The 23,667-nt window shown below is 29.6% G+C and overlaps 1 protein-coding gene and 1 long non-coding RNA gene across 2 annotated transcripts; one reads left to right on the top strand and one right to left on the bottom strand.

The window, feature by feature from the left end:
• Window positions 1–1,329: 1,329 nt before the first annotated feature.
• LOC112770590 (protein FAR1-RELATED SEQUENCE 5-like) lies at window positions 1,330–3,988 on the bottom strand. Its single transcript, XM_025814925.1, has 3 exons — window positions 3,977–3,988; window positions 1,485–3,866; window positions 1,330–1,398 (listed from the first exon to the last, which is right to left on the bottom strand). Exons 1-3 carry the CDS (start codon window positions 3,986–3,988, stop codon window positions 1,330–1,332), a joined length of 2,463 nt encoding a protein of 820 aa, XP_025670710.1.
• Window positions 3,989–20,757: 16,769 nt separating this feature from the next.
• LOC112772031 (uncharacterized) lies at window positions 20,758–22,467 on the top strand. Its single transcript, XR_003187311.3, has 4 exons — window positions 20,758–21,040; window positions 21,531–21,626; window positions 21,869–21,939; window positions 22,040–22,467. It is a non-coding gene; the product is annotated as an uncharacterized lncRNA (long non-coding RNA).
• The last annotated feature ends 1,200 nt before the right edge of the window (window positions 22,468–23,667 follow it).

Below are 23,667 nucleotides of genomic sequence, written 5' to 3'. Positions count from 1 at the left end.
CTTAGCTCTACTTATAATCATTGTATTATTAAAGTGCCAATTTGGTGAACATGTAGCTCAAGGATGAGAAGGTCCGCATGAGTAGCACCTTGAAGCTTGTATTATCTGAGAGCAACGAAAGGAAGCGAGACGTTCAAATAAGCACAGATCGATGGTGGAATGCGGTTGTGGCAAAAAATTAACTAGATATTTGAATTTGAGTGCAAAAATATTTCTATCATATGGTTATTAACTTGGATATTTGAATTTAAGTTCCAAAATGTTTATTTTGCTTATGGATAAGATAATTATCCATGCTTATGATTTAAACTATTTTAATCATATTTAAATTATTTTTTACTCATTTTCACATTGAATTAAACTGATGCACATAGCAATCTTGCTGCAAGGTGCAAAAAATATTAGAATTGAACTAATAACTAAAAATCTTCTCATCATTAAAGAACAATGAAATGAGAGCACATAGTTTAAAGCACTATGTTATTAACATAAAAAGAAACCTGTCATAGAAATAGTCACAAAGATGATGATAGAGGATAACAAAGGACTATTTTACATTATTTTCTTCTATTTTTAGAGACTTCAATGTGTGATAAAATAATTAACTCATCCCAATTTCTCAAAAATTAAGATGAATTAAAAAAATTGAGTGACTATTTTTTACTAATAGGATGTATTTTTGTAAGTCTCTTGTGTCTCACACTAGTGAAAAAGTAGCACTTTAAAATAGAAATATAATCACAAAATAGTAGACAACTTAGAATAATGGATTTAAAAGAGTCCATTGTTGTCTTTGTATGATCTATCACTAACTAACTTGCATAGCATAACTAATGAATGAATTGAAGTTAAAAGGATTGAGTTTTGCCATTGTATGATCTACCACCAACTAAATTACATAACATTACTAGTGCATGAATTTGAATATCCTTGTTATTATATGAAGAGTAATATAAGATCCAAGCATTCAGACTTATGAAACACTATTACCCAAAACAAAAGACAAGATGAAAAAATCCCTCAAATTTTAACATAAACACCATATTTATTCCCAGCTTTCATCTTTCATCTTTCATCAATGTAGCCTAAAATTGGTAATCAGTAACTACACAAAATCAATTAGACATAATTAAAAGTTAGAACTTAAACCCAATATACACCAAATTAGACAGGATTAGTTTTCCACATTTGTGTTGTATTTAAATAGAAGATATCCATATTTCAAAAAGACAAAAAAACTAAAGGTTAAATCAAAGGTAATTTGAGCTGGAACAAGTAAATAATACGTAATACACATTACAAATTAAATGAAACAAAAATAATATAGGACTAATTAATTTCATTGACTCCATCGTCCTCATTTCCAAATTCATAATTAGAGTCATCTATCTCCATATCCTGAAATAACACAAAATTTATGAGCAACACATGAAAAATCCCAAAGTAGCCAGTAAATAAAATATCAAAGTTGAGAAATGTCTCACTTGATCTCTGCTAGATTCAGAACTAGAATTTACCGCACATTCACCTTCATCTTCCTCGTAAATGAAGTCTTCTTCCTCATCCCACATAGCCTCATATGCATCATCATCTGTAGGTAGACTATGCCGTTCATGTGAATCCCTATCATACTTACTCCGATCTGGACATGTAGTTTTGTTATGTCCGAGCTCCCGGCATATACTACACCGTTGTCCGGCACGATCCTTAGCTCTTCTACGAATTGGGGGGTCACGAGGATCTGTATGAGTGGCAGGAATTGCACTACTAGAAGCAATTGTACTAGCAATATCATCAGCTTTCATTTTATCCACTGTGTTTATTGCCCAATCCCTCATGCTCCTGAACCTATCATCTTTACCTGCTGATAGTGTAGCCACCAATCTAAACCAGTCCATCAAACACCAGTATTGGGTAGACTTTAAGCAATCCCAAGTGAACCCCCTTGTATCTTGTATTTGTTGTTTCACATTTTTGGTCCACCTATCTAGAACTAAACATTTTGGCAATTCACAAATGTCAAGTGTAACTAAAACAGATAGAATGTGTTCGCAAGGAATGCCAAATGACTCCATCCTCATACAGGAGCAAGTAAACTCCATTGGTAAATCACAGAAAGATACTTGCCATGTATCGTTAGGACTACCATACTTAACCACCGTGTATAACATATAAGAACCAACATCAATGCAATCTAACACTTTCATTGAACCAGACCTTATAATAATAGGGCGAAATAGAAAAAATACCTCTCTTGTATATAAATTAGCTGCAGACTTCTCCAATGACAATAAATGAGTTTGCATCACAGGTACTCCATGTGCACATTCAAAGTCTGCTAGACTATCTTTGAAACGAATGTAGGCAACACATCTATCAAAGTGCTCTACAAAATCTCTTAAATTATACCTGGACTTGACATACTTTGCAATAACTGAGTGCAACCCCTCACATCGAGAAGTGGTCCTAAACCCAGCAAAGAACTTCCCACGGATATGTGCTGTTGCCCAACTATGACGGTTATCATACATATCAATTATCCATTGCTTGTCTTGCACATCAAACTCTTCAACCATCCGATCCCACTTACTACGGAATACACCAACCTCGTAATCACCCAGCATGCACTTCTTAAACTGCGATGTGAACCTAGGATTACCTACATTACTCGTGGCATTGCGAATAAGGTGCCAAGCACATAGGCGATGATGTGCATTAGGAAAAACTTTTTCGATTGCATTTTTCATTGAAAGGGCACCATCTGTGATAACTGAAATTGGGGCCTTCCCCTTCATTGCTTCCAGCAAACTTTTTAACAACCAAATATATGTTTGCTCCGACTCATCACACACAAGAGCGGCTGCAAAGACAACTGTGCGGTTATGGTTATTAACACCCGAAAAAACGACAAGCGGACAATGATATTTGTTCTTCTTGTAAGTAGCGTCAAAAGCCAATACATCACCAAACAATTGATAATCCATTTGGCTTATTCCATCACACCAAAATAAATTCTTTATCGAGTGAAACCTATCAACCTCATATCTTATAACCATGACAGGATCAATGGACTTCATCTTCCTCAAAAATTGAAGAGCCGCACTAGCATCACCCTTCAACCGTCGACGTTGTTGTGCGACTTGATTGTACAAGTCCCTGGGCAAAAAGGGAACATTGTGGTGACCACCAGATTGGCTTGAGAGTGCTGCAAAAATATGTGCAGTGCCTAATCCACCCTTCCTCATTATATTTATTTGCTCAATGTCTGCAGCAGGTATTTTCCTGTGACCAGGAAGCATTGCAGTAAAAATTGGAGGAAGAAGGTCGTGATTATGCAAATCAGAAAATTTTGAAACAATCCAGCGACCACTAACAGCGTCAAACGACACCTGAACCTTTGCCTTACAGCCACATCTAGTTTCAGCTCTAGGCTCTTGTTTTCTGGTATGCATATTATCTGGCTTTTTTTGTCGGAAGCCCTCGCGACAACAAACAAAATTCTGTCGATTGATTATCCCATTGTGCTTTCGCGTCTTACTTTTTCGACCACTAAATCCCCTTGACTTGGCAAATGCATTGTAGAAATCAAAAGCCACTCCTAGATCACTGAAATGATATCTTTTTATATCAACATCTACAATATTCAAGAACTCAGTCTTTCCTATGTCCTCCCACCCATCAATCTTATAAGATTCATCCAATTGATCAAAATGGGCACCTTCATTGGGTTCAGAAGCACCAACTTCTGCATTTGCCAAGTTAGCATCCATGAAGATATCGTCGTCCAGGAGCTCATTACCGTTTCTCAAGGGATTCTCCAAATTTCCGTAAAACCCGTCAACATTATTGGTTTCATCTACATAATCCTACATGAACAAATTAATTTAGACTAGGCATTTGATGGCATGATGCAAGAAATCTATCAAAATTAATCCTAAGAGTGTGACTTAGGGTTTCAGATTGATGAAAAACCTACCTCATTAGACATTGAGATTCAGATTGCTTCCTCGCAGAGATTGAGAGATAAGATATACACCGTAAATTTGATAAAGAAATAAGCTTGTAAGGGTGTAAAATATGAAACTTAGGAGATGTATAGTTGAACATCAACAGAACTAATATTAAAGTGGTGAAGAAGAAGATAATGATGTTGATGTTGATGTTGACGAAGGGAGATAATTGTGTGTTTAACTAGTTGAAAATTATGAAATTTAATTTTGTGTGGGTGAAATTTAGGATTCAGCAAATTTTTTTATGAAAATAACAAATTCTATTGGGCCGTAGTTCATATACCATTAATTGCAAAAAAAAAAATTGATTATAATTGACAAAATATAACCCACCGTTGGATCAAATTTAATAATGATCTAACCGTTGATTTAAGTTTTCACCACAATTGGTGAAAAAACAAGTGAGGACCACCGAATCATTCACCTATATAATGTTGCAACTTTATGTTTTTTTTTTTTTTTTTATAATCGTTTAGATGGATTTGGACATCTTGACCAGAAAGAGGTGTCTTTTATCTAATTTCTTTTGGTTTTATTTTTCATAATTTTTTCAGTATTTTTTTTTACATTGGTAAAAGCCCAAAATCAAACCCACTCCATAAGAATATTCTTGGCCCATTAAATGTCTAACTGTACGGGATTTCTTCTTTCTTTCCTTTTCCTTTTTTTTTTAATTATTTTTTTGACAGCAGACCAGTGTGTGAAACACCCACATATTGGAGAGTAAAATACCAACCCGGTCGCCTTGTGCATGCAGCAACCTATTGGCCAGCGGCAAACCCTTAAATGGAGCTCAGTACCGCGACGGATTAGTCCTTGACCTGTCGGGTTGGGGGATACCGTGGGAAACCAAAAAAAAAAAAATACCAACCCGGTTCCTGTCCATTTCTCAAAATGACAAGACGATCCTTAACCAAAAACACGTTTCATTACGGTCCCTGACCCTGTACTCCGTCTGTCAACTCGGTCCTTCTGTCAGTTTTCCGGCAAAAACTTAACGGAAATTGCTAACGTGTCAGGTTAAAAAATAGACAGGGATCTAATTGTTTCTAAATTTAAATTGGTTAGGGGTTTATTTATCCTTATTATTCTTTAAACAATATTTTTAATTATATTTTTATTCATTATATTAATATTCTTTTTTTAATAAAAAAGTACAAACTAATTAATAAGTTATTCAAATTTAAAAATATCATTTATTATGAAACCAAATAAATAAATTTTAAATATATAAATAATAAACATTAAAATTCAGTTAATACATTAATAATAATAACCCTATGATATACTATTAGTATTATAACTAATGAACACATTATTTGATATATAGTAAACTTTTTTTTACTAGTAACAAATTTAATTTTTTATCTCTTTAAACTAAATTAATAACTCTATTATATTTTATTTCATTTAGTATTAATAGCCTACTCATAGTATATTTTAGTGTAAAGATATCAAATAGAATTATTAATTTAGTTTAAAGAGATAAAAATTAAATTTGTTATTAGTAAAAAAAATTTTACTATATATTAAATAATGTGTTCATTAGTTTTCACTTTATTGTAAAAATTAGCTAGATCATAATACTAATAGTATATCGTAGGATTATTATTATTAATGTATTAACTAAATTTTAATGTTTATTATTTATATATTTAAAATTATATTTAAAAATTATTTATTTGGTTTCATAATAAATGATATTTTTAAATTTGAATAATTTATTAATTAGTTTGTACTTATTTATTAAAAAAAGAACATTAATATAATGAATAAAAAATAATTAAAAAATATTGTTTAAAGAATAATACGGACAAATAAACTCCTAACAAATTTAAATTTAGAGACAACTAGATTTCTGTCCATTTTTTAACCTGATACGTCAGCAATTTCCGTCGAATTTTCGCCAAAAAACTAACAGAAAAACCGGGTTGACAGACGAAATACAGAATCAGAGACCGTAATAGAACGTATTTTTGGTTAAGGATCATCTTGTCATTTTGAAAAATGAACAAGAATCGAGTTGATACTTTACTCCATATTGAAAATAGAATGGTGTATGTTTAACAGGATATTGAAAATAGAGTTAGGGTGATCTTAAACCATACTTTGATACTGAAAGTGTTATCTATCTATGATGTTACAAAATTTTTAATTTCTCACCCTGACTCCAAAAAACAAAAAATATTGAAATTTGATAATATATCCCTTGCGAATTGACAATATATTTCTCGTGTATTATACTTTTACGAATTATGTACATATAAAAAATTAACTATAAATCATTATATATATATATATATATATATATATTTAATATTTATTTTATATTAGTAACTAATTTTAATATATACTTAACATAATTATAATTAAACACACTTAATTTCTATTGTGTTGTTTGTTTTTTATTTTCTATTTTTAAAATTTTATTAAACAAAAAAACAAAATACAAAATATAATTATTAAAAAAAATTTACAATTTTTTATCTAATATAAAGCCTTAATTATAAATTTTTAAACCATAAATATCTAATTAAAAATAAGTTTGATCAAATTATAAAACCTACAAAATAATTAAATCTAAAATAAACTCAACAAATCAAACACGTCTGCCAGAGACTCCATAGTCTAAGGAATAGTATCCTACTATCCTTAGTACAAGTTAAACCTATTTCTAGAAAAGTATACATATTCATCAATACCTAACTAGAGTAAAAGTCGACTACCAAAAAAAAAATAATAATATTTCATGAACATTAAAAATCTACTACCAAAATAATTATCAAGTATTTGAATATATTTATACATATTATTTTACAGGTTGTTTTTACGAAATAATTAATCATTAAAATAATTCACATATTTTCACAACATAATAATTAAATATGATATAATAGATAATTAAATGTTTTTATTATAACAGTCACCAAAATAACATAATTAATTTTTTTTCAATACCAAATATATATCTTTATACTGTAATAAATTGATGGTTAATTTTAGAGTTCCTATTCATGTTTGAAAACCAAATATAGCATGATTGAGATTAAAAAAAAAATGAAAATCTAGAATTTTGTACTGCAAGAGTCAAGAGTATTTGGAGGGTGGCTGGTCCAATAATGGTTGGTCACATCGAATGGTTCCAATGCTTTTGGATATTGCATCGCAAATATTCCCTTGGAAAAAAGATAGATATGCATTATTACATTCATTCATTCATTCATTGTACCATCATAATATCATGAATGAATATATAAAACTCTATATATTGCCGTCTTTTTCTTTCTGCCGTGCTTAATAATAAGCCCTACTTAATTTGAATTTTGTATTACTCTCAAGACTTTGAAGACCCCACTAATAATATCGATCCATGCTCTAATTATTATTTGTTTAATTTCACTCAAAAGTAGATCTTAACTACCCATTTGGTAAGATTATGAACAAGCAAAACTTTGATAATATCCTGTCGTTATATTATTTGAATACAAATTTTGAAATAATAATAATAATAATAATATTAGGGTAAAGTATATTTTTATTTTGTCTCTAACGTTTGCGATTTTTTTCAAAATTATCTTTAGCGTTTTAATTTATATCAAAATTAACCCTAGATGTTATCTCCATGTAAAATGTTAGGGACAAAATTAAAAAATTTTCAGAAATAATTTTGACATAAATAAAAAACATTCAAGACAAAATAAAAAAAAATCAAAACGTTAGAGATAAAATTAAACATTAGAAGTATTTTTTAAAAAATAAAAAATATTAAGAGAAAAAAATATTTTACCCTTGTTATTGTTGTTATTGCTATTGCTGTTGCTGCTGTTTAAGTTCCTTGATGTTATTATCTTATGTTTAAACAATTTTTTAATCAAAATTTTTAATGTATGAAAATTATTTTTTCTAAAGAAAAAGAAAGAGTCTCTTCAAATTAATTTAGATTGGTTTTGTGGTGGTTTAAATAAGTATTAAAATTTTAAATTTCACTTTATACATGCAACAACAAAATATGATAAATATGATTAGAGATGGCAAAAATCCCCGAGATGCGAGAATCTATCCCTGCGGGGATTGCCCCAAATAGAGATCCGACTGTGAAAAATTTTTTTCGCAGAGATGGGGACGAGGGACGAAATTCCCCCGAAGCAGGCGCTGAGACCCGAGCAGGGATCCCACCCTGTCCCCGCTAATCCGAAATTCAAATTTACTTAATTGTCCTTAATAGTTTATTTCTCCTAATCCTTATTTGCATAACCCTTCTTTGGTTCATGGATCTCTAACGTCATCCATACTCCATCCAACCTCTCTGCAGTCACCCCTTCACCACTCTCTCTCGTCTCACTGCATTGTCATCCCTCACCGTTCCATTACCCTCACTGTGTCGTTCTCTATATTCGTGGCGTTCCTTTCCACAATTTTGTCGTCGTGTCCATTCTCCTCTCTGATGCCGTGTCCCCTACCTCGACCCTCGTCCACTGCTCTGTGCTCTGGCTCACCATGATGTCTCCCACTGTGTCATTTTGAAAGTCACCATCTTGATGTTTGGATTTTTTGTATAAAATCTTGCTGTTTTTATATAGGATGGATACTTTTAGTTCTACTATGAAAATTAATAATTAGTCAAAATTATTAGAGAGATAGGGAATGGGGTCCCCACAGAGAATAGAGCCCTGTAGAAAATGGGGATGGGGAGCAATATTCTCCCACAGTGGAGAATAAGGATGGGGATGGGGAATAAATCTGGGGCGGGGATGGGAGCAGGGAGGCCTGCCCCGCCCCCGTTCTACCCCGTTGACATCCCTAAATATGATAAATAAATACGTAAAAATAATAATCTTGTTAAGAGTTAGAGGTAACTTCACTATAAATTAAATTAAATAGGCTCTAATATGAATTGAAAAATAAATATATTTGCAAATAATTCATTTTACGTCAACCTCAATAATGCTATGAGTTTATGACGAAGTTTAAAGTTCAAACTCTTCAATCAACAGATTATGTAGTATTACATTCATTTTACGTCATTAAATACAATAATTATGGATCCGACCATTAACAACAAGTTTTCTTTTTCACGTAAAACAAAGAAACACCATATTCTTTTATATATTGGTGTACCTACTACACATCCTAATCAAATTTAGCTACGAAATTGTTTAAGACATATATATAACTACCCATTATTTTATTTTAAATTGAATGTTGATTTTACCATTTAAGTTATATTCATATGAAATAAAAGTAAATGGAAATTTCTATCCATCCAAAACTAATAATTGGTAATTTTGTTTGCAAATGCAGATCCTAAATTCAAAGTGAGGGATGATGCCATGAACGTGTGTCAAGATTCAAGAACGTAATGAAATTGATCATGATATTTCATAGTCGAATGTTCGACAATGATGATGGGATACCAAAACCAAATTGGAAAATTTAGAACAAAACATATAACATGAAAAATAATGTAGAAAACATGTATTAAACTTAATTAATTAGAAGCGGATCATTTGAATTTATTAAGTAATTGTTTCGGTGTCATTATATTAATAAAAAAAATTTAATAAAAAATATTTTTTTAATGTGTTTGACAAATTTTTAATAATAAAAATAAAAATACTAAAAAAATAATAAATATTTTTTTTGAGAAGTTATAATTTATATATATTTTTTTAAAATATTTTAAAAAATATATTTTTTATATAATAAATAAACAAAAAATATTTTTATATTATTATATTCAAATATAATTGATAGATAAAAATATCTTTTTACATGAAATATCTAACCATAAAATTACTTTTAATTTTTAAAAATTCTTAAAAAATTCAAAAAAAAAAAAAAATTAGAAGCCCCCTAATTAACAAGCCCTAAATCGTATACACATGATTATTCTGTCCACGACAACCTCCTTATCTATTATATGATATTTTCAAGATGCCCAAAAAGGGATAGTTGAAAGGGTTGTTCATTTCTTTTGAGGTGATGATAATTACTCAAACAAAAATGCTTGGGAGTTAACAGAAAATAAGTTTAAAACCGTCTAAATTTTTTTTTATTCTAGATAAATAAGTGTGTAATTATTGTAGATGTTATATACATAGAATTATAGATATTAAGATAAATAAGATAATTTTAAATTATTAATGCAATTATATCGATTAATTATATCCGTCACTATCGTTCTAGAATAATTGGATTCTGGATTTAGATTAGGAACGAGTCTTGTAAAAGTTTTATCACTAATTTTTGTCACTAATTCGCAATGGATGAAAAATTTGCCACTAACTATTACCGACACTATTTTTATTGTCAGAAATTATCTGTCATTAATTCCATTAGTAATATTAAAATCCATCAATAACTCGTTAATTAAAATCTATCACAAAAATCCGTCGGTAATTTAAAAGATTCTAGTATTACCTAGTATTACCGTTTCTCAAAATACATACGACTTTGTATAATAATGGGAGTGTACTCAACTTCCAAAAAAATTAAGGAGGGTTAATTGGGTATTGGAGATTTTGTTTTTTATGAGAAATAATGCCATGGTGGTGATGGGTTTTTGATGGACATGAAGTAACATGGAAAAATAAAAATATTTTTAAAAATATTTTATATAATTAAAAAATTAAAATTAATTAAAAAATTAATTTATATTTTAATATCAATAAAATATCAAAATATCATTAAAATTTATTTTAAAACATTTTATATTTTATACATATCTCGTTTTTCGTATTCTATAAAAATTTAAAATTTTTATGTCCGCATATTTTATATTATATCATATTTCATATTCGTGTCAGTATCCTTTCAATCATAGATTATAACTATCAATATATAATAAAAACCGAATTATAGTATAACAGACAGTGTAGAACTATAGATTTAACATATATATAGTTGGAACACCGAAAGTTGTCTCTATCAACGTTACACAACATTGACTCTCTTATCAATTACATGATGCTTTTACAATGGACTTATGATCCAAACGACTAATAGATGGATAGTTGCATTTTTGAATTAATGTACAAAATTATAGGCATATATATGTGAAGGGAATTTCTTAGATATGTTTTGGCACCGACCCTTGCAGGATGATACCCGAAAGAGTGTGACATATCACTACCCAGCCATCATCATTATTCATTAGATTCCATCCCCTAATATCCTTATAACCCATTAAATATCCTCTCTTCATCATCTATTTTTTTTCTGAATTCTCTTGTTATATTATGGTTACTAGGATGGATAATTAAATAGTAGTACAGTATTAATATTAACTTAATATTGATATTGAAATAATAAAAGGTTTTAGTGTGTTTAGGATAATCAAATAATATGATCACCTTAAATTGAATTTAGAGTTTAGCTCCAAATAGTTTAACCGTTTATTAAAATAAAAATTTTCATGAAATAATATTTAAATTTTTATTAAAAACACTTAGAATTTCCATTTTTGTTACTTCCAAAAGAAAACAAAGTCCTATCCTCAACAATCTTCTTCCATACATAATTACATACATTCCTTTGGTTTTGGCTATTTTCTTGTGGTTTGAATTTCAATATTCAACTTCAGCATTGTCATTTACATCTTGTAACTAACATTTTTTCTCATCTAATAAGGTCTTCTTGGCCAAACACCATTTTTAATTAAAAAGAGATATATAAATAATTATTAAGTAAATAGTCAAATTAATCCCTAAAAAATTATTATTGATTTTTTAAATTAATTTTCAAAAAATTTTTTAATCAAATTCGTTCTTCAAAAATTTTAAGTTGATAATAACCGTCCTTCAATGATTTCTGTTGTTGATGATATTATAATTTGCTGATATAACACATTAAATAACATCACAAGGCACATATACCAATCTTAATTGACTGCCCTTCAATTTTAAATTAATTTGATCTAATTTTATAAATTTATCATTTTCACGAAGCTTTTAGTGACGGATAAAATCCATCGATAATAAAAAGTTCATCGATAATTTACAGTTTCCTGATAATAATAACTAGCTAGCAACACATAAACAAAGTTACAATGTTAAAAAACAATAATATTTTTGTATAAATAAAAGAAAGTTTAAAACCTAATATGTTATTCGAAGGGACCTACTATACGTGAGTAATACCATATTACCATTCACCTGTCACTAAAATTGTCATTTAAAGTAAAGATTTATGATGACTATTTTATTTTGTGCCACAATCATACTTAGACTTTAGAACCAAGATTTAAGATAATTTTATTTTGTTATGAATTCATCGTTTATTAGCATCACGAATTTGGAGTGTTTTTCGAATTTGCGGTCCCATTTATGCGAGAATGATCTAGCACAAATTTTTTTTTTCACGATATTTTTCAATTTAATAGGGTAAGGATTAATTTATCGCAAATCTAAGCTTCATTTAAAAATCTACTGCATACACAATACAAAATTCGAACACTAAAATTGGTTTTTAGTACAAGAATTTGGTGATACTTTGTTTAAAACCACAAATAATATAAAGTCAAGAGTGAACACATATGTATCCATTTTTATTTTAGGACAATCACTTAGGCCGCATTTGTTTTCAAAAACAGGACAGGACAAGACACTGAGAATAAGACAAGACAAGACACTGATAGATAGAGACACAAAATTTTGTGTTCTTGTATTCTATTTGGTGATAAACTAGAACAAATTACGAAAATCCAATTTATTATAATTTTTTTCATTCAAAAAATTTGAGATGAAAAATATAATAATAAAAAATATAATTATGAAAAATTAACAAAAATAATGAAAGAAAAAATAAAAAATAAGTTGTGTCCTTTGTTAGTGTCTCCGTGTCTTTCCTGTCAGGATGGATACAAAATACACTAATTCAGTGTCACACATTGTCTCTGTCCATGTCTCCTTTGCCAAACACAATTTTGTGTCTCTGTGTCCCTATCTTAATGTCCTGTCTCTGTAAACAAACGCAACCTATGACAATAATTATTTTAATTTTATTTGTTTTTGAAAAAAACAATGTATGGTTTTACTTAATAGTACGGCATATGCAAACGAACCCTGTTGGTAGTGGCTGCTCTATGATATTAATATTTGAAGTTGGAGCAACTAATTTTTGTCAAAGATATGTTTTAAAATATCTAATCGACATAATAAGATGGTTGATCTCAATAAAGAAGAAGAAAAGGTGGTCAATAAGTAACTATACATTATGGACATGCAACGAGTGAATTGTCAACCTTATTAAATCAAATAATTCAAAGTATAGTAAAGTTTATTAAGAACTCATGAATTCTTCTTCTTTTGACAAATTTAATTGAACACATACAGAACTTAAGGAAATCCATGCCACTCATATTGCCGCTATAATTATCTTGCTTCATTATTATCATGTGGAAAATATAGCAAGAATAATTGAAAATGAAATTAAAGGGCCTTAGTACTAGACACCATTATATATATTATTGGAGGTTCAAAGAGTAGTTGACTTTATAAGTGAGTCAACTCTGCGTAAGATACTTCAAAGTTATATACATGGAAGGGATTAAATCTTGAGAAGCACTAAAATGCTAAGTTATAAGTGGTTGAATAGTATTTTTTTTTTCTTTCTCACGGTATCTTCTACTCTGGATGGCGAAAGACTAATCCGTCACAAATCTAAACTCCATTTAAGAGTGTTGCTGGTTAATGGGTTGTTGTATGCACAATGCGAGTCTCGAACTCTTGACATTTGTAGTTTTTTTTTTTTGTTTTCCATGGTATTTTCCAATCCGACAGGTCAAGGACTAATCTGTCGCGGATCTGAACTCCATTTAAGAGTCTGCTGCTGGCCAATAAATTGCTGCATGAACAAGGCGAGATTCGAACTCCCGACACTTATTTAAACAGACGAGTGGTTGACCACTCGACCAACTCAAGTTGGTTCTTGACATTTGTAGTTTGATGTGTGTGTTTAATTGATGTAGGCCCAAATCAAAGAAGATCTTATGAGCCCAAGATTGAACAGCAAAGCATAGATGGAAAGAAAGTATGGTCAACCCAAGAAGACAAAAGTATTATAAGATGATAATCAATAAGAAAAGAAAATAAGTATCAGTCATGAACGTGGCTGAATATGTGCAACTACAACTACTGCTTGGTGCCAAAGGAAGAAAAGATCATGGTACAATCACAAACGATATCATAAAATCGGAGTTGTACATTTGGCAAAATCAAATGTTGCAAGGACAATTTACAATTGACCGAAGAATAATATTACGCATTTAAGTTTTTTTATTAATTAAATTTAATTAAATTGGCTTAACATAACAAAAATCGGTTATAATTAGTATTATTCAAAGTCTTATCGTTTAGTTTGATTGAACTTAGTTTATAAAAAGATTTGAATGTGTAACATTACTCATAACTGAATTTTCCAACGTATCTTTGGCGTATATTTTTCTATTGAGAGTCGTCTTAACCTTTTTTTCATTGAGCTTTCATTGAATATTTCTTTTTATCTTTTCTATTTCTATCTCTTTCTGTAAAAGCAAAAATTAAAATGAGTTAGATTATGTGAAGAATCAAAGTAAAAACTATGAGAGAAAAAAAAAGTGAGAAAAATGTTCAAGTGCGGATAAAATTGCTCACAAAAAAATTAAATACCCAATAATTGTTCATTTTTTTATTCATTCCATTAAACAGTATGTTAAATTCTAAAATTATTCTTTTATCACTATTTTCAACTTCTTGAATGAAACTCTAATTTTTTTTTTTAACATACAAAATCTAAAAAAATCAAAATTTATTTTTGAATTCGTTCCTATTAATACAAAATTGTTCTTCCTTATGCTATTATATTGATATCCATTTTAACCTAATCCTAATTCTAAATTGCCAAAATTCACACATCCACCCCAAGAGAACAAAAGAACAAAAAAAAAAAAAAAAAAAAAAACAGAGAAAAACAAAAATGAAAAAAAAAGGCAGTGCTAACGAATCTGAGAGTTGTCATCAATTATTGTTATAATTTGTGTTTATTTAAAATAATTTTATTTTTATTTTATCAAATATAATTGATACTATTTATGTAAATCGGAAAATATAAATAATATATTTGTAAAAACTAAAAGAAATAGAAAATTCAACCAAACCTACTTAATAACTAATAGAAGGAAAAAAAAAAAAGCTACAGAAACCGATACAGAAATGTTATTAATTAGCAAAAGTGCGGCACCACCTTGCCGACCAATGATATATGATCACTCATTCATTCATTTTCCATTACCATAAAACAAGAATAACATCATTGCAACGTATATACATAACAGCAAAAAGCAATTTTAAGAAGACTAACTAGCTAGTTATGGGGGCCTATATGCCCTATACATATATTTGCTTTTTGATCAAATATAATCTTCTAAAATCCAATAATCTTTTTTTGACAATGACACTTGTGTATGTATGTGTGCCTCTCCTCAAAGATAATATAAGAATCACTTTAATAATAATAATAAAGTGACTATATATATTTCTGACTTTTTAAGTTTTAAATCACCACGCTTAGCTTATGTGTTCCTCAACTTCATTGCTAATATACTTCCTTAACTAGAAAGGTTATTTGCGTCCATGAAACAAAATCCTACGTGTATCTAATAATTATTTATGAATTATATTATCAATAATGCTAGCAACTAAAGATGGTTCCAACAAAAAACTAGCCAAATGTCTCTGGATAAATCTAAAATCTTTATGTAGATAGTACTTATGCTAGGCATTAGGATGTTTCTTTTCTTTGTAAATTGGATGATTCTAAATCTATTTTCTGATTTATCATGTTTTAAGCATTTAGAGAGGAAAAGAGGGTGAAGAGACGGAAGCTAATTGAATCAATTTCCGTGATTCATGTTGCAATGATACTGAACATATCTCCTCCTAATTTGAATGTTATGAAACATTTAATAACTCATATTTTAAATCATAAATAAATAAAATTAATTACTATATTTATAATTAATTAAGTTGTTCCATTCTTGACTGATTTGGAGTTGGTTCATATATTTTTTTTATATTATTTATATGAAAAAACGACCTAAGCGGCTAACCCATACTTTGACTTCAATAATCACACATGGTATGGAAGAAAATTAAAATTATGTTAAGCATGATTCCAATCATGATTTCCACAATCACAATTATATTATTCTAACTCCTCATATTTTTTTCATGTTATAAACTTTTTTTATTACCGCCAATTTTGATCCATAAAAAATATATCAAATAATTTTTTGTTAACTTGAAATTTTATTATATGATATTTAATATATAAATTTCTATCCCACGGTAGTTTTACGACAAATTTTTTTGGATATTATAAAATAGAGAGTGTAATACGGAAATATTACATTAATTTAGTGTAATGCATTGATATAAAAATTGTCATTATCATAAAAAATTGTGACTAAAGATTTTAGAAAGGGACAAAAAATAAAGTATAATGTGACTAACGAATGGGGAGCCAATGGAATATCTGTACAATGCGTACAATGGAGGTTTAGGGATTATTAGAGATATAATTATTAGTGTTACTTTTTTTTATCAGCGTAAGTTCTTGCGATGAGTGGTATATGATATGGTATTAGAGCTCTAGATTTAAAAGGTCAAGAGTTCGATCATTGGTGAACCCCAAAATCAACTTTAGATGGTTATTCTGAATATTATGAGTAATGTTCATTTTGTAACTTATATAGTCCATTATACACCGTTATGAATTCCATATCTACATATTATACAGCCAAAATCTCATTTCTCTGTATTACACAAATTTAATTGGCATATCAAAAATAAAAATCCTAGTTTTACATATAAAAAGTTACTCTAATAAAAATCATAAAAATTAACAATTTATATATATCATAAAATTAAATATAAGATTTGTACTGGGCTAGAATTTTGAACATATCATGTCTTGCTTTTTGAGCAGCATAGATATAGCATTATAATTAACTGAAAGACAGTGAATAAAGGCTAGCCCTTCTAAAAGTGATGCCACATACTATGGTTTTAAATTAATAATTTAATTAAAGCCTACACATAAGGGAACTCATGTGATGATATGTATCTCAACATTCATTCATTCATTCTCTTTATGATGCGACTAATCACTAAGCATGAAGTAGTGTATATATATATATTGTAATAATAGTAATATCACGTTCTATTGCTTTCAACTTTTGCCTTTAATTATCTTCTTCTATAGTGATGAGATAGATAAAAGACTCTGATTAGGAGCATCAAAAGTGTGATTATTAATTAGTCAGTTTGGTTAGAATTAGAGGAATTCAAACAAGACTTGAATTTTTGTCTGATTGGTATTTTTCTTTTAGTCCACTTTAATTTTGAAATATGAATACAACAATAGTAGACTAGGGATCCTTTAATTTTGTTGAGTTCTTTTCAAGGGAATAATGAAGAATACAATTAACCGAATCCATTAATACAACACGTGGACGAACTTGGTTTTCTAGAAGTGTATGTATATAGTAGATTATTTTTTATTTATTTATTTGTTGTTCTAAAATTTTTAATGCATGATAAACTATATATTTAAAATAGTCTCTGAAAATTTATATTACTACAAAATAATTTTAAAAGATATAAATGATAGATAAATTTTTAAAAAATTTAAACGTGATATAAAATAATTAAATATTAAATACATATTTTTAAAAAATTTTATAAATCACATTTTGATATAATTTTTTATAATTATTATTTAAAAAAAAGACTTTTTAGTTTTAAAATTTAGTAGTCTACACCAAGTATTTTTTTATTTTTTTTTCTTGTATGAATTATCAAAATTTAAGAAAAAATGAATAAAATTCTATTGTCAAATTTTGTTCTAATTTTTTGTATGCATTTTTAAAATTGTTTAAAAAATAATAAAGTATTTAAATATCAAATTTTATTTTAATTTTTTGTATACACTTTCTATAATCATATATATGTAGTGAAATCATCCGTTAACATAAATCTTGTATGATTACCTCATGTGCAGTTTTTTAGGGTTTTTTTTTTTGCCTCTTAGTATTTGTCTATGTTCATATTTATTATTTGTTGTCCAACACACCACTCCATACAACATAATTGATTTAATTGTAATGCAAAATTACGAGTTAATACTCAAAATGACTCCTGAAATTTGACCTCCGACGCAATTTAGTCCTTAAACTTTTAATTGATTCAAATTGTACCCTAAAATTTTGACTCGTGCCTCAATTTGGCCCTTTCGACGTTTTTCGTTACCGGAAAGCTGACATGGTAATTTTAAATGACACGTGGCACTGTACGGTTAGATGATGTGGCCAAAATTTTCAAGGCATCAATTTAACCCCTCACAATTTGAACATAAAACCTAGCGCAACCCCAATTCTCCCAAATTGTAGTAGTTTCTCCAATTTTGAAGTATGATGTTGGGTTCAAAATGGCATCCGATGATAATTCTGATTGATGAATTAGTGCAAACTTCCCTTCAAACTACACGCATGCGCACACACACCAAAAAGGAAAAAGGTTAAACAAGGTACTTCCGTTTCTCGTTGCTCTAATAAGACAATGAAGTGTGTGTTTGGATTACCGTTTGTAAACGGAAGTTTTTATAAAATTGATTTTGTAAAATTGATTTTGATCAAAAGGTGAATGGAAAAGCTAGAAATTGTAACTTTTGGTAAACGTGGGTTGAAGATAGAAATCACTTCTGCGTTTAAAGGATAAAAACGTTGCCAAACATAAAAATGAAGTGTTCAAATAACTCAAACGCAATTCTCTCTTCTCCAACGCAAATTCAAACACACCCGAAATAAGATTGTCAAAAATATACAATTATAATGGTAATTTCACATATCTTTGCGGCTTTTCCTGCTGTGCAACTTACACAGACAAGTCCACTTTATCTCTGTTGGCTTTTTCAGAATACTTTTATTGACATTCTCTGCATTACTCTTTTGTTGGCTCAGTTTCTTAATCTCCAATGGAACTTTATTATCACTGGATTGGAAGGTTGTCCCTTTAGCCAGAATAGGCCTTACCAAACCCAAACCATCCAATTCACTCGATGGCTTCCTTTCCTTAGAACCTTCAAATGGAACTTCCTCTACCTCAACGTGTTTTTCCTTCTTATAATACGATATCAATATCAAAAAAAGTAGCATCAGGATTAGCTTTTCTTCCCATTATCTGAAACAGCAAGTACCACAATGAATATAATTCATCAATAAGCATATACGGAGAACAAAATCAATGAATATAATTCTCTATACAAATCTTTTTCTTCACCCATGCCACCATGCGAACGAGCTCTGCTAGAACTACCTAAGCCTTGGCTGCTGCTCCCCAACTCTTGGAGAGACTATTACGATTTGGGGAAATTGGGGTTGCGTTAGGTTTTATATTCAAATTGTGAGGGGTTAAATTGATGCCTTAAAAATTTTGGCCACATCATACCGTACAGTGTCACGTGTCATTTAAAATTGTCATGTTAGCTTTCCGGTAACATGTTAGCTTTCCGGTAACAGAAAACGTCGAAAGGGCCAAATTGAGGCAGCGGGTCAAAATTTTAAAGTACAATTTGAGTCAATTGAAAGTTTAAAGGCTAAATTGCATCGGGATCAAATTTCAGGAACCATTTTAAATATTATCTCGCAAAATTACCTTTTAAGTTTTAAAATGTTTTGTCGCATTCGCATATATTCCACAGTACTTCTTGATTTTGACCTACCTATAATTGAATACTATAATTTACATTTTCTTTTATTTTACTTATTATATAATATTTTTTTTCTATTTTTTTCTAACATTTGTAATTTTTTAAAAAATATTTTTAACATTCAGTTGTATTTAATTTTGTCCCTAGCTAATATATTTAATTTGTGTCACAAATTCACAATCATTCTTAAAAATTAACTCCATGGAAAATATTAAAAACAAAATTAAAAAATTTTAAGAATAATTCTAACACAAATTAAAAATATTAAAAATAAAATTGAATGAATAAAAAATATTATTAAAAACAATGTGCATTATAGATGATACTTTTATTATTAAAAATATTATTAAAAATAAAATTAAATGAAATTAAACATCAAAATTATTTTTAAAAAAATATCGTAAATGTTGGAGATAAAAACATACTTTATTTTTAAATTTTAAAAAACATCGTGCATTATAGATGATACTTTTTTTTTTTTATTGTAAAACGAACAATCTTCACTCTACACCTAACTTCTCTGTTTACCATAATATTTATCCATATTAATATTTCTTTTGATCTTACACTATATATATTTTTTGTTTTAATGTTATTACTTATGAGAAGTTTTTTTAATTCACAATTTATTATCCTTATAGAGTCTAATTTAAAAGCATTATTATAAAAATGAATCTAGCTAAGCTAGCATGAAATTATTTTATTACGATCCAACTCTCATATTATTGTATCTAAAGTTATAATAACTCTAAAAATCAAGGTTCTGAAAACCGGACCGGACCGGTCGGTTCGACCGGTTTAACTGCGAACTGGTGATGTAAACGGTCCAGTCCTCTTCTAAAAACCGCACTCAGAAAAACCGCTGAAAAACCGGTGAACCGGCCAAAAACCGGTTCTGCTAAACGACGTCGTTTTTATTTAAAAAAAAAATAAAACCGTAACCTGACCCGACCTACTCGTGGAGCACCCCAACCCCCCCCTCCTTCCCCCGACCCCCATTCATTCCTGATTCATCTCACGGTGAATGAACCCTAGCCGCCCTCTGAAGTCTGAACCCTAGCCGCCCAGTCGCCTTCCATCTCCATCGTCGCCTGGTCCTCAGCCCCAGTAACCCTCCATCGTCGCCTGGTTCCCTGCCCAGTAGCCCTCCATCTCCATCGTCTTCATCTTCTCAACACCAGCAGGCAGTAGCCTTCCATCTTCGCGTGGTCATCAACACCATCTCATCGTCTTCATCGTCGCGCGGTCCTCAACAGTCAACACCAGAAGCCTTCCATCGACCCCAGGTGAGTGACTCGTCCTCTGCTCATCTTCTTTGTTATTCGCCTCTGCTCATCTTCTTTAGTATAAGAAACATGAAGTTGATACTCTGTGAACTTCCTCTGTGAACTTAGATTTCTGTTCAATTTCTGTGAACTTCCTTGTGAACTTTGATTTCTGTTCAATTTCTGTGAACTTCCTCTGTGAATTTCCTCTGTGAACTTCCTCTGTTCAATTGTTGGTTAGTATAAGAAATAAATAATCTGAAAACTGTTGTTATTCCATTGTATTCAATTTGTGAACTTCCTCTGTTCAGTTGTATAAGAAATAAATAATCTGAAATCTGTTCAATTATTGTTCAATTTGTGAACTTCCTCCTGTTCAATTGTATTCCAAATTGTTAATTTGTGAACTTCCTCTGTTCAATTGAATTCCAATTTGCAATTTGTGAACATATGGTTTAATTTCTGTTATGTTTAGTTTCTGTGTGCTAACTACCTGTATTGTTTAATCAAGTTTGTAGGTATTCAGAACCTTATAAAAAGAAATGAGCAATTATATAGCTCAGAAAATCCTCCCAGTGGTGTATCTTTACCTTTTATTCTGGTACAGGTATACCCGCATCGCACTGTCTCTTGTTTTTTGTTCAGTAGAATCATGTCATTTTTTCCCCTTGGATCTTCATCTGTATAGTCATTCTTATTCTATATTTTGTTGTTGTTAACTCCCTACTTGGCATGTAGCAATCGGCTTATTTTGAAACTATATGAAATATATGAGATCTCGCAGTGTTGTGACCCTTGTATTGAGTTTTGGTAGATTTCATACATCTGACTTTTTTTTTTAAACTGTAGACACGTCCTCATGCAACTGTTGAAGTGGAAATATTAGAAGATATGCAGCTTGTGCATTTTGATTTCAATAGGTAAGAAAGCTTCAACTGCATGTATCTCATTTTGATGTTTTCTTGTCCCAACTTTTCAATTCATATATAACTCTCTCTCTCTCTCTCTCTTTCTCTGCAGTACTCTTTTTGAGCTGCATGATGACAACTATGTGCTAAAGGCAATGAAGTTCTGTGGGAGACCACAGAGTGATAGTATATTTAGTTTCTAATGATTTTTTAGAATGTTGCTAGCTTATAATATAATGATAACATGTCTATTTTATTAGGTGAAATTGATGCTGATTTATATCAAAGTGGCGGTGGTAGTAGTGGTCTTTATGCTGCATCTCTTATTCTTCTGCTCAACAGGGTGTGAATGAAAGTGAAGATCATCTGACCGAAGCAGATTTACAACAAGTTCTTGCGGATTTTGATGATTGATAAATCATGATGTTAGGATTTAATATTTAGATATGCTTTTATTACTATTTAACTTGAGTTTGGATTTTGATAAGATCATATGTATTTGGTTGATGATATTTTATGTAGTGTTTTAAATTTCGAAGATATTTTAAGATTTATATTAGACTATAATTATATTTTAGGATGTGTATTTATAATTTATTTATTATTCTATTCTAAAACGGTTTTTCCGGTTGAACCATTGATTGGACCGGTTAGACCAATAAACCAGTGAACCAGTGACTAGAGCGGTTTGATGACCGGTCCGGTTTTCTGAACCTTGCTAAAAATATTTATCAACTCATAAAAAACATAATTTGGATCATATTCAAATGGGATATTATGTATATTTCGTACAAATCTATTCGGATTTTTTAAAATTTTTTCTTTTGAATACTATACATAAAAAAATTTAATACATATTTAATATATTATTTATCCTTAATTCTTATATTTTTTAGATTACTACTTACTTAAATATCAAAATTTTTTGCTGGTATACTTTTACTATTTCGGAAATACTAATCCAAAAAAAAAAAAAAAACTTCACTTCTCAATCTTATACATTCATGTTTTCCGATTGGTAAAAATTCAGGTGAAGTCGACTTTACGTGAAGTTGATAACTGAGAACCGTTAGATGAAAATTTAGTCAAATCATTTAACAGCTTTTAAGTATCAACTTCACATGAAATCGACTGCACCTGAGTTTCCACCTTTCCGTTTACGAGAGATAATCCTAATCTCTTACTTAAAACAACTGCTACTTTTCAAAAGTGATCACGGGAGATTTTCCGATTTCTCCTTTATAAGATTGTATGGTACTATAAAATCTAACTTATTCTTTTTTTTTTTTTTTGGGTAAAATCTAACTTATTGCTTTGATCGAAATCATTTTAACACATATACGTGCTGATTATTTTATGAATCATCGTTTATATATTATTTTATGTATATATAGTGTTCATGAATCTTGAGGGTTGAAAATAAAGATTATTCTTCAAATCTTGACATATTAATTTGAAGTATGATATGGAAGTGCGCCAATTGGGACGACATTAATTGAGAAAATGAAAGAAAAGATGGTGACGGAATTATAATAAAGTATGAAAGAAAGAGTACAAAGGGTACAATTAAAGCATATCTTCACCGACCTCATTACACCATTTGCAGGGTTGCATTGCACACTCATCATTCTTTTATTGCGTGCGCTTCTATATATCTTCTTTCAACATCATTCAAGATTTTAATACCACCTCACTAGAACATTCTCTCAAACATATTCTTCTATATGATGATATGATATA

Source organism: Arachis hypogaea, chromosome 18 (assembly GCF_003086295.3).
Source record: "Arachis hypogaea cultivar Tifrunner chromosome 18, arahy.Tifrunner.gnm2.J5K5, whole genome shotgun sequence".
Classification (NCBI taxonomy): domain Eukaryota; kingdom Viridiplantae; phylum Streptophyta; class Magnoliopsida; order Fabales; family Fabaceae; genus Arachis; species Arachis hypogaea.
This window is presented reverse-complemented; position numbering and strand designations above follow the sequence as displayed.

Bases quoted from the DNA above. Each gene is read 5' to 3' on its own strand.
- LOC112770590 (XM_025814925.1), bottom strand. The intron at 1,399-1,484 runs GTGAGACATTTC...GTGTTATTTCAG, and splicing joins CTGAATCTAGCAGAGATCAA to GATATGGAGATAGATGACTC.